Source organism: Ixodes scapularis, unplaced genomic scaffold (genome assembly GCF_016920785.2).
Source record: "Ixodes scapularis isolate PalLabHiFi unplaced genomic scaffold, ASM1692078v2 PGA_scaffold1__304_contigs__length_218370807, whole genome shotgun sequence".
Lineage (NCBI taxonomy): Eukaryota > Metazoa > Arthropoda > Arachnida > Ixodida > Ixodidae > Ixodes > Ixodes scapularis.
Genome location: NW_024609846.1, coordinates 1912431 through 1925411, shown reverse-complemented (window position 1 = coordinate 1925411; position 12981 = coordinate 1912431). Strand labels below are relative to the sequence as shown.

The 12981-nt window shown below is 40.8% G+C and overlaps 1 protein-coding gene across 1 annotated transcript in view; it reads right to left on the bottom strand.

Annotated features, from left to right (window-relative positions):
- Positions 1–3787: 3787 nt before the first annotated feature.
- Positions 3788–12981, bottom strand: part of LOC115314209 — a 28248-nt gene continuing 19054 nt past the window's right edge. Inside the window, exons 6-8 of the mRNA XM_040208417.1 lie at positions 12330–12394; positions 7365–7442; positions 3788–3973 (exon numbers count right to left, since the gene is read on the bottom strand). Of these exons, the coding sequence (XP_040064351.1) occupies positions 3788–3973; positions 7365–7442; positions 12330–12394 (329 nt within the window). The remainder of the gene's footprint in view (positions 3974–7364; positions 7443–12329; positions 12395–12981) is intronic.

The following is a 12981-nucleotide window of genomic DNA, read 5'->3' as shown; positions in this document are numbered from 1 at the left end:
GAACAACGAAGAAAAAGACCGACCAAACATGAACGTCAATCCGTTGTAAACCAAGTGTATAAACTCCATAAAAATTGGTGTTTTTTGCCTGTAATTCAAAATGACGAAACGAAAAGGTGAGCGAAGTTTCCGTTTCTTTCTTTCTCGTTCTCAATCGCTAATTGCAATTTTTTATCTCAAAGGCGGAGCGAAGGAGCTGAAAGATGGATACCGTAGCTTCCGCATCCTCTCTTAGTACGAGAACCATTTAGTGATGAATTGAGAGAGGGAATACGCAGAAAAGTCATCATCATGGAAAATTTGAAATTAACCTTTTTTGTGTTCTTTGAGAATATTTGTGACATGATTCATTTTACGCGATCAGACTTGTTCGACACTAAATACTCACGTTGTCTCGTAGAAAGAGATTTTGTGTGACAGTTCATGGTGAATTTCATTTTAAAATTATTTTGTAGGTCTATTACGGAGTTGTAAAAGGGCGAAATAAGTGAATAAGAACAATTCTTTTAGTTGTTTTAGTTAACAGGTTATTCCAAAATCTTAATTTATTCTTGGAGCACGGTGACAATTTTACCACTTTATGCCTTCACATAATGATGCTACCAAAACTTAGAAATGAAATCAAATACGTTTAGGTTATTTTGCAATCATCTGAGGTAAATAACAGAGAAAAGCGGAGCCTGAAATAGTGTTTTCTCCATCTTAGCGTATTTAAACTGATAAACCTGGTTTGACCATTTAAGAAGGCTCTATCACACTGGTGAGACGTCCGATTAAAATGCTATTAAAGCTCATATTTGGAGACTTTTTCACTGGACGTGTTTTGATTATTTGATGCAAGCATTTCAAGTTCACTTAAAATTTGGAAAAAAACTCAGATGAACCTTGAGGCCCTTTATTGCAATTTATATTTTTATATAGTTTTCGCAATTGTAAAGAGGTACCAAAAAAACTGAACAATTAATGCTGTCCATGTTTAAAAACCTTGTTCCTAGATTTGTTTAGAGTTGTGGTGAGACTCCGCGTCCTCAATAAACATGCTTGAGTACGGGGCTAGAAGAATAACTAAAGTTGGAAAACATTTTTTTTTTTTTTAAGGTTACAACAGTTCTTCGGTAATATTTAGGCGGCGCATTTTGCCGACAGCCTGGGGAATAAATTCTGAGAATTTATACCGGCGGTCGCCTCTGATTGGCCACCTGTGACCACGTGACAACTGCCGGTAAACCATGCGTTATTTTTATTGCCCGGCACGAATACTGTGGCTGCCAACAGTTTTCAAATGAACTACAATAGGGATTGATGGAAAGGTACTCAGGCATTCTCGTGAGAATAAACCATAGCGAAAAATACACCGTGACGTACTCACAAGATGCTGTTTAAGACGATTGAAATTGTGGTTGTGCTACTTGTAATGCTTGCCCTTCACGGGAGGTATGTCCGTGAGACGCAATCATAGCAGAGTAATCCTACAAGTTCATAAATACGCTGCTAAACTCAAGCGCGATTAAGATTACTCTCAAAAACAAGTGCACTTGATGAAACTTCAATCATTTTCGTCCGGTTTGTTGCTATTCGCTTAAGTACTTCCACTTACCGTGGATACAATAATATAGTAATTAGTGTCAGTTTTAAGGTTCGGGCATCCTGCCTGCTATCCTCCCAATGAAGTTCTTGACGCCTCAACTGTTCCTTTATAATATACTTCGACGCCTTCGCATCCTGTTCAGAATAAAATGATGGAGCTTCCGGCAACAGTGAGTGGCTGGCCAACATGTTACCTACTTAAGGTAATGCCCTAAAGAGGTGACGGAATATAACAAAAACAAATTCTACTAGCAGCTGTTACGTGGGTGCATATAGCCAGCTGTAGGCGACTGCCGGTATATATTGTGGCTTCGGGTTGTCGGCAGTGTAATTTTTTTAAATTAGTGGTTGGGTCGCTCAGGGTTACTATACTTAACTCAGGATATTTCATAGGGCATTTTCAGTCTCAAAATACTTGTTTCAGTTTGATAATTTATCCCATGTTCCAGGGCAAAAAACAGCTACCGGATAGCCCAAAAACACGATTTTCGTATTCGACTTATCAAATATTCGGAACTGAAGAAAATCACCCATCTGCGGTATGCGCTTATTTTGAATTCTTTTTTACACATTCCGTCCATTGAAAAGCACAGCGAAAGACCCCAAATACGTGCTCGACCTACCCCCGTCTTTTTCTGCGCGTCCGTCTGCTATAGGCTACTGACGCTTTCACCACGTGTTTTTGAACCGGCTTTCGAGGATTCGTCTTTAGGCCGCCAGGCGCTGTGTATATTTGACGCTCGAGAAGGCTGGTGATCGAACCTGCCGCCAAAGCTTTCTGTTCTAGCCGCTAGGTGCCGTCGATTTCGCTTGAGTCGTCAATAATATCCGAATGTCAATAGATACATATGCGGACCGAGCGTTGTAAGCCAGCAGCAGCCACGCCATCGTCCGAATGCCGTCTGCAACCGACGCGGCAACGCTGTCTTGAAGTCCATGCAAGGCTTCCAATAGACTACGCCATACGGGCAGTTACGTCTCACTTCGCCCCACTCCGTTCTAAGAAAATTGATTATACTCTCGTGGTCGAGCGTGCACCAAGCGTAGTCAAAACACCAAGGGTTTGATACGCCACCTCCTTTCGCTATCAGCGTCTACGTTCAGAACGGCGCGTCCGACTTGGGCTAGCGTTGCGACGTTCGTTTTAAGGCTGAACCGCAAGTAAGCGATTTATCGAGCGACGGGACAAGCGACGGTGACAACGAGGACAGTCAGGGAAAAGGGACGGAAATTTCTCACTGTCATTTGTCGCGTCCCTCAGTTTTTGGATTTCTAGAAAACCTCGTTCATCGACATTGTCGCCTGCTCCAGTGGCTTTCATGCGGTTTGCTCTGTCGCGCAACTGACCGCACGACAGCGAATCGGGTCGCCGTCGCTTGTGTGGCCGCTCGCCAAATCGCTTGCATGCGGTTTACACCTTAGCCGACGAGATACGGGGGATGGCATCTGCCATTGCTAGGTTTAGACGCTGTGCTCACGAGATTTACTATAAAAAATACACTTTGTTGCCATGGTCACGCTGACCAAAGCAGACGGACTCTGTTGCGCTGAAGAAGACTGTGGGATGGCGAGACCAGATGCGTATTTGGGATTTTCGCCGTGCTTTTCAATAAGCGTAACATCAAAAAAAAAAAAGGAAGAAAAATTAGAAAAGAAGGTTTTAATTTAGATGGCTGATTTTTTATAGTGCCCAGTATACTGACGAGCCTTACACGACAAGTATGTTTTTAGCTCGTAATTTGAACGAAGGTTTTGGGCACTTTAACAGGAGGCCATACTACCGATATGCCATAAATTAAATAAAAGAAATTTATGTGAAAAAGGGCAATTAGAAGTTCAGGATCTCCCCTCGGCTGTCTCGGAAATATGTCGGCACATTAATTATAAAATAGACAAGATGACATAAATAGGAACGAGTAGGTGTTGATCAAATATATAACAAATAAAGACAAAAGTATTTTCTTTTTTTGTCATCGGATTTCAGCCTCGTAACAAAAAATGAACACATGCGTTGTATTTTTTTGTTGTTGGTAGAAATGGATTTTAAAAGAGAGCCCCGCCCAACTCGAAACAGTTGCGTGTGCTCGCTTTCTTTCCGCCTTGTGTGCACATCTCGGTATGGTCAAAAGTCCTTAATTTCCTCGTTAATATTTTTATTCAAAACGTACCATTTTTATACTACAATTTAAAGGATACCAATTCAAAATAGACGATATGCGCTGGCATGTGTTTTTCTGTATGATTCGTACCTGAGTAAGTCGGAGTTCGTGATTAATTCTTTCTTTACATCTACGGTTTCACTCGGATTACGAGAAACACATGTTCCATTATGGCACTCTCCCACTGTAAGTCTTACTTCACCTGACTCTGTATTGTTCTGATATACCTGGGTTAAAAACAAAATCAAAGTAACACGTGAGGGTTATTTATTCGATCAAACTGAGGAACGTTATTTTGAGGCGTCAACTTTGAGAAATAATTTCAGGCAAAACATTGAATGTGAACTGTACGTCCAGTATTCCTCAATCCCAAAACTGATAAAAAAAAAAAAACAGGTTGCTATTAGAGCGGCATTGGAGGTTCAAATGAAACTACACTTTTGTCACTGGCAGCTAACCAAACGTAAGGCATGGCAAATCCAAGCATGTTCTCACTACGCAGCAAGTGAGATGGCGGTACCAGGGCGTTTAAGTAACTCGTTTTCACTTACCGCTTCGAGCCTGGCCAACTGCTCATGCGCAGCCGCCTACGCTGAAACTCAGAGCGGCCGCGCATGCGCAGTGGCGAATGCGCCACTCTGTAGGGTTGACCGGGCGCACAAAAGCGGTCTACCAAAACTCGCTAATAACTGATAAGAACGCTCAAGAAGAAATCACAAAGCAAAAAAGGTGAAGATACTGAGCCTTGCCCTGTGTCTCTTAAGCGCCGAGTGACTAGAGTCTGTCGCAACATAAGAGCTATAGGAGAGCCCCAGAAGAAGAACAATCTCTCCACTTAATAAAAGTTCACTTGGGCATTAGGAACAAATTTATTTACGCCATCTAATTTTTAGAAAAAAAAAAAGACATTGTCGAATGCTCCTTCCCCCCTGTGACATCAAAAAATCTTTGATTTCGTGCTGAGAGCAACGGTGCTCTCAGCACTCAGTTGAAAAACCAGCTCAGTTGTGGAACTTTCGCGGACGGCGGGTACTCCCCTCACCTCCTTTACTCCGCCCCCGTCGTTAAAAGTGATATCTATATTTCTCTTTTAAAAACTGCATATTCCATATGGTACGGTCAAACGCCGGCTGTAGGCGCTGCGCTTCAAACCATACGTATTTCATAGAAAGTTTTGTAGTTACTCTATCAGCCGTCCTCATAACGGTGGCGCGTCGAACGGCCGGAGGCGAACTCCGGGAGGAGAGGGGGCCCACTGTACGTGGAAGCAGAGTCTATGGGCATCCGGCTAGTACTGTAACTGAGCTAATCTAGTAACGTTGGTACTGAGTCATATAGTGACGTCATTTCTATACGGGAATTAGATGGTAGACACTTTCCCGCAGTTCTTATGTCGCAGCATATTAGATTCGCTGATAGTTTAAGAAACGCAGGTCATGGCCAATCCACAGCATTTTATCATCACTCCACTACCTATAAAATTGCGACATTAGGCGTTAAAAAACCCAATAACAAATCACAAAGCTATAGGTAAGGACAGCTTAAGAAACAGGGTCCGTGACCTTCACACTTCTTGCTTCATGATTCATTCTTGGGCGTTCTTATGGACTAATACCGCAGTCTTAATACCTGTGTATGCTGCTCGGGAGTTGTCACTCCTTGCGTTTCTCATGATTTCAATGTATAAAATCATTGATATAATAAGCAACATCCTGCTTACCTTAGGTTCTCAGTGGCTATGTAAGATACTATCGAGATTTCTACCGCCAGGAGTTTATGAAAACATGAGCCCTACTTTCCCCATCGAAGAAGATTACTATTCTCACGATTGGAAAAATATGTATTAGCTCTACATACACCGGAAAAATCAATGACCGGAAAAATAAATGCCCGGCTCAAAGTTCGGTTCACAAGGTACAGAGTGTTCTAAAAAGATAAATATTACAAGATTTGTGGTCGCAAAACTAAACTACGCATCGCCGAACGCTCACTCTCCGCCCAATTGCAGAGCTAGAGATACGAACCAGGTGCCGAAGTTTGAGAAGTAACCGTTATCTAATTCAAAAGTTAAAGCGATTTTCAATTGTTTCAATGGGAAAATGGCGGTCGATTACATTGCGCTGAATGGCGCCGGTTGTAAAAAAAAAAGTCATTTGTAACTTTTGTATGAAATAACGGCTACTTAGTAGGCATCTGGTTCAGACCGCTAGAGCTGAATTTACTAGGAGAATAGAGAGATTCGGCGTTTCGTGGTTTATTTTGCAATAAAAACAACACTAATATATTTTTTTAAAGGCGGGAAGGGGGGTACCCCGTATGCACTGTAACCACTGAAAAATATAGAACAGCAGGGTGCGTCTTTCGAACGCCTGACCTCCAACACGCGTTTAATGCCTTTGCCATGTGTTTTCTGGGTGCACGTGCCCGAGGTGCACGAGACGTGGAACGATGTCGAAGGTAGGATGTTCGCGCTGGAGGTTCCTCCCTGCCGTTCTAACCTAATCAGTGGATACAGCCATGGACTCCTATATATACTAACAAAGCCTGGAAAATCGCCACGAGAAGTGGCCGCCGAAATGGAAAAGGTGGAGCGGTAGGCAATGGGTGAGAGGAGAGCCACGTGACTGGCGCCCCGCTGTGGCGAGATGCCGAAACACACTTCTCCCGTGCGAACAAGTGTGTTTCGGGTCCTCGCCTCGCCAACAGCTGTGTGCTAACGTCCACGTTCACCAAAAAATGGCTCTTTGATGCTCTCTGCTACCAGATCCTCGCGCTCCAAATCTGCGACCGGGCACTCTATGGCTTCGTCGTCGAACTGCCAGGCTTTGTGAGTATAGAAGAGGATATGATACAGCTTATGACTCCATTGATAGGTTTGCGTTGAAACGCCCAAAACGCGACCATCATTTTTTTATGCAGTCGGGAGAATAAAATTAATATTTTTGTTTAAGACGTTACAAGTTACCCACGAATGAAGACCAGAAAAGAATACGACAATGGCAAAAAATGCAACGAATAACAAACTTCTCAAAATTTACATTGGAACTGTTTCCAAGTGTTTTAAATTTGGTTAGTTCAAGAGCTACGCCATATTTTAGAAAATTCGTGATATAAAATAGAAACTCGGGTCTTTATTAATACATTGCGTTAAATATTTTTTTATTAAAAGTTGCTAAATTTTTTCATGAATCAATGAGGCGTCAACCTCATTGAGTTGACGCCTCATTGAGCGTCCCCCAACCTTCAATGAGGCGTTCTCATTGAAGACAGGAAATAACTTAGTACCCAGAAAAATTGTTTATAACAATGAACTCATGCACCCACAAGTAATTCATGCCACGTGATTAATAAAGTTCGAACTATAAATATACTTTCTTTTCAAATTTAACGCTTACAATCAGAGTGCAGATAAGAAATTACGTGTTAAAGGTTTTTGCACACAGACCAGGTCTAGTCCAAGTGATGCGATAATATAGAATTGGCAATAGGCCACGTTTGTACTGCTAGATTTGATGTTTCCACAATCGCAAAACATATATAGTCGTTCTCTAGCATCACATTTGGATTTATTAATGCTCAAGTAAATTAGGTAATATATATAAACAATATTTTACGTACAATACACAGTGTGCAATCCGGTCGTATCGTTTTATTTAACTGAGATTCACAGGCTGTGCACGCCATGGAAAGTAAATACTGAAACCAAGAAAAGCACGAGGACGTAAACAAGTCATGGTCAAAATTGTAAAATTCGACAAACATCCTCCTTCCATCACTAAGGTAGGGAAAAAAAACCAACGACAAACTTGGCCTTTCAATATATTTTTGTTTTTTAATCTTGACACTTCACATAAGGGTTGTGAAATTAACTGATAGTCCTACGAACTAATCGATTAATGAATTCTTCACCGTCTAATTTTTTCACCGATTGATCGGGCGAAAACGATTCATTTGATGAGGCTCGCGTGTGAATCCTCTTCGTCACTTTTAAGTTTAAGAACAGGGACTTCAGAGCAGATGAGACTTCTGCGCCTCCGAGGTTATATGTTCCTTGTTTCAAAGGCCAAACGGATCCTATATATTTCATTCACCTCTGTTCTGCGTGAAAAGGTATTTAACAGATCACTAAATGAATAGCATTAATAAACCAGCTGGGTAATTCAAACGGAATTAAATTGGCAGTATAAAAATTTTATGTTTGTGTTACATACATTTTATTTATTAAGACCGTGGGGAACCATGAGTAGTAAAATGAATTTTGAGTCCGTGTAAGTCTTGTCTGGAAAGATTTGTTGCGTGTCTCGCGGGTCTTATTTTTTCATATTGTCACGAATGACAATTGAAGAAGTGATGAAAACTGAAGCAAACTAAACGTTTAATGGGGCGAACTTGTGCCCAAGACAAAAGAGGAGAAGGTTAGCGTCGCAGGCGTTGATGTCGGCTAAACAGCAGGATCGAGTGCTTGGGCGAAACGGACTCCGCTCGCCATGCGGAGTCTCGTATGTACGCGCGTGAGTTTCTGGAACATTCGGCGTAGAACTTTCCGTGCGCAGAAACATTCGGAAATCGATCAGACGAGAAACTTCTCGAACTTACGAGAACGGTAAGTTGAAAGAACAAGTAAACGAACATTCCACTGACTGGAATCGAATGTAGACTTTCCGCGCGGCAGTCAAGCGCGGTAACCATTTGAACGCCCACGCGCTCTCTCTGCGACGGTTGTGGAAATATAGCGCTTACTAAATTACCCGTTGACGCCAGAAAAAAAAAAAGTATATATATTTTTCGGTTCCTTTGCCCCTTTTAAGCCCCTCGCATTTGGATGCATGTTAAACAGGCTAAAAAATAAAATTGTTTGGTTTTATTTAACCGTACGTACTGTTCCTTCAAAGCTGAGACTATATGGTGTTTCCGAGTCAGGTGGTCCAATGATGGTACGTGTCATATTTTGTTTATATTTATGTAAAAATACATGTTAAAGCCATGTTGATGGGAGGATATTTCAGCTATATGAGAACGCCGTAGCTAATTTTATTCCGAAGATATATCATTACCCAGCTGGAGGCGTGGAAATTGCCAAAGTTTAGCTGTGGTTCTTTGCATAACCGTCGATTTTCCACTGAAGCAGGCACGTGGCAATAATAGTTTCTACTCATTTTATAAGAAACGTTTACAGCATGTAAACAAAATATGAAAAATTACAATACGAAATTGGCATGCAATAGAAAGCTACGAAACACGTCAAGTAAACACGTTTTAGAGTAATCCGACTTTTGATTGGGCTAGTTGGTCTATAATTGACATTAATAAAACTACAAGGGCGAGCAGGCACACTTACGATAGGACTGGCGCATCAAGGATGAAGTGGCACGCATGCGACCAGTTTAATACACATTCCCAGACCATTTACCAACAAACGTCTGTATATAAAATGACGCAAAATGTATTAAAATGGGAATATTTAAATGCATCTTATGAAAATATAAAAATATATGCTTATCCATTATTGCAGTTGTGTTATTTATGCAGAAAAAGAGTTGATTTCTCTAAATCTGTAAAACTGCAAGTCAATATTTAAGAAAGACTTATTTTTTTATTTGTTTTAAATCCTCCTTACTGATCTGCGGTATATTAAACTAGTGATGGCAAAATATTGAGTAACGTATGCCCTTTGAGAGAGAAAAATGACTACACACTGTCACTCAAATCGAGCTTGCTTGTCTTTGTTATAGGGGCTTTACCGCACTGTTCTGGGCCCAAAAAGGCATTTTTTTTTAGAACCGAAAAAGGCTGTACAGCGGTGCTGCTCTATCGCAGGGTGTAGGCAGTAGTGCTGTCCCTAGCTTAGCTTTGTATTTGTGTTTCCTTGCGTTGCCTCCTAAGACGCCCCTCCCCCCCCCCCCCCCCCCTCCCCCCCTTCGCCTTTTCAAGACGCTTCAAAATCGAGTGTTTTTTCTGAGCGCCACAGAGTGCTGCGCATGACATACATCTTTATATTGTGTATATTCTGGGTCGATTCAAGTCTTTTTAATTATGCCTATAATGTTTCTAATTGATTTGATACCTTAAGATTTATGAATTAGAAAGTTAATTAATATATGTAATTATTCCCCTGCTTATATCAGCACTGTCCTTTTTTCCTAAATGTGCCCTTTGGCAGGAACAAGTCACATCAACCTTTTTTTCCGTGTGATGCATGTTTTTTAAAATAACGATTTTGCCCGTGTTTAGTGAAACACATTATACATATATGTATAGGTATATAACTCAGCGCTTCTCCTAAGGACAGGCTTTATATAGGGTATTTATTTTACAGCAATATAAAATATATGACAGGCTCTCATTGTATAAACTTACGTAGAAACACCCAAAAACAAATCTGTCGGGATTATCAACCTCTATTTGTATTCAATTGTACGGTACGCATTGATACTTAGAAATGATAAGCTGAATTATTTATCGTCACACAATGTTGAACACCAAGATAAATACTTTCCAGATACTACTTCCCTAGCCTTGCCTTCGTGGTGACAGACCTTCCTCGTGTGCGGGTTTTGCGTTTCGCGGTAGTGGCTGCACATACAATTCTTAACTGCCGGCAGCAGTAAAGCTAAGCTATTGGAAGCACGACTTTCTACACCCTACGATAGAGCTGCCCTGCTGTACAGCCTTTGTCGGTTCAAGAAAATGTCCCTTTGAAGCCGACTTCGTGCGGCAAAGCCCCTAAACAAAGACAAGCAAGCTCGACCTGAGTGATGGTTTGTGGTCGTTTTTGTTTTACTTTCGGGGATCATATGTTACTCAATGTTTTGCCATTAGCAGTTAGTTAAACATACTGGAGAAAATTAAGGAGAGATTAAAAGAAATAAAAGATAAATTTTTAGAAATATTTACGGGCAATTTTGTCACATAAAAAATGAGTTGACTTTCTGAATCAGTAAGACGAGTAAAATAATGGCTAAACATATATTTTTATAAATTCGTAAAGTAAACTTCAAGATGCTAATTTTGATACATTTTCATTTGTGAAGGTGTCTCTAAAACGTGTTTACTTGACGTGTTTCATAACGTTTTGCATAAAAAAATATTCCTTGTCCCTGGGGGACAATATGGGGGCTATTTTTTGCAATAAATCGGCTAATAAATTAAAATTCGTTAATGAACTTTTTAATTAGTCAGAATAGTTATATGGTTCCAATCAGAAATTTGCTGAGCGTCGTCCAAAACCCCTAAATCTGTAATTTTTAGAAAGACTTTGAGCGCGTGAGAAGCGTAGTACTGTACTAAAGTTACCCCTCGTGGAGCAGGTACAAGGCTGGGGCTAGATAAGAGACGGAAAAATCGCGCAGGCGCCTTATCGCAACCGCTAGCTTTGTACCTGCTCCACGAGTGGTAACTTTAGTGCACTGCTACCCTTCTCACGCGCTAAAAGTCTTTCTGAAAAATGACTGATTTAGTGCTTTTCGATGACGGTCAGCAAGTTTCTAACTGGAACCATATGTCTATTTTCACTAATTAAAAAGTTAATTAACAAATTCTAATTAATTAGTCGACTTATCGCAAAGATTGGTCACCCTTATAATGTCCCCCTGGGTGTATAACTTACTCGCACAAACCTCATAAGTGTAGCTTTCATGGCTTTTTTTTTTAAACAAATCTGCAATAATAAAAACACCCACCCGCTGTATATTTATATATATATATATATATATATCCCCTGTACCTACTATCTGGTGTGAAATCATCCTATTTTAACAGAGGCTTCACTAAAATAGAAGCTGGCAGGCCTCGTGTCAGTTTTTAACACCTTCGAGAAGGCGTGTATACTAATAATTTTTTATAAGTGGTCCGTTCTCGTAGAATCCAATGAAATACTCGCAACACAATCTGGTTTTTTAATCAAGCATTTTTCAGCGCTGCCGGCTCATAAACTCAACCAGTATAAATTCTTTATAAATTATTACGTCAGAAACTCTTGTGCACTCTGTTTCTGCCGCCGACCTTATCATAAAAGGTTTTGTGGACATTTTGTTTTTTTACAGGTTAAATAAAAAGTTGAGTTTGGTGATTGTCGAGCCACTTGCAGACCCAGCTCACGGGACTCCTCACAAATCTCGGCACCGGGTGTCAAGTCGACCCATGCCAAATCGGCACGGGTACACAACACGTCCTGGATTAGCAGGGCACTCCTAGCCGACACTGGAACGGTATGGAGGATCATAAAGAAAGTACTGCTTTTGTACTAAGTGCGGTTGGTCCTCCTTGTGTTCAAACATTTTGCACCAACCCCCCCCCCCCCCCCCCCCCCCCCCATCTTTGACACATGCTTCCCTATGAGTAACAAAGGGATACACTGACGCTGAGGTAGAGGAAGTGAATGGAAAGTAACATTATAGGCAGAGTACAAAACAGAAGTTCCAGCAGAGAGCAAGATTAAAAAAAAAAAAAAATGGCGAAACAAACGCATTACAAAACAAATGAGGAAATTAAATTAGACGCAGTATTTGAGTGAAACAAGTAATGGAAATAAAAATGGAACTTCGCAAACGGGCTGGAATGGACGTTTCGGTATATTTTACTTACCTTCCTTGCTTTGTCTTGAACCCTTGTGAACCCACAACCGGGTAGCTGTGGAATTTGTTCCTCCTCTGCGACAAAAAAGCGGAAGCTTTTTGTTTGATAACACGCAGTTGAAGGCAGCTCAAGAAAATAATAAAACTGGAACAAATCAGTTTGACAAGAGAGGCAGGTAACGAAGTTTAATAAATATTTGTCTCAGGATAGCAACGTATTTCTTTTCTTATTCTGTCTATTAAACGTGGACCTATTTTCAATATATATTGAGAATATATTGTCGATTATCTGTAGTGACGCGTGTGTGGAGTATTATAAAAGAACGTCTGATTTAATGCTTCCAAGATACCCACAAAAAGAGTGATTAAACCATTATCTTAAATTGAGATGTCCCACTTTTCACAGAACCTAGAATTCATAAAGTATAAAATATCCACTAGTGATGCGCCAAATCTATGACGAATCATACACGTGGCACGGGATTAAGACTGATTTGAAAAAGCTGAACTTCTAACTTCCCCAACCCACACGTTTTAAGAGTAAACACAAATCTTCTAAAAGTATAGAGAGGCGTTTCTGCTCGCCCATGCACGCGGTAATATATTTCCAAACGATACAAGCAACACAATGGCCGCACAATACGAGCAGGTATTTTCAGCTC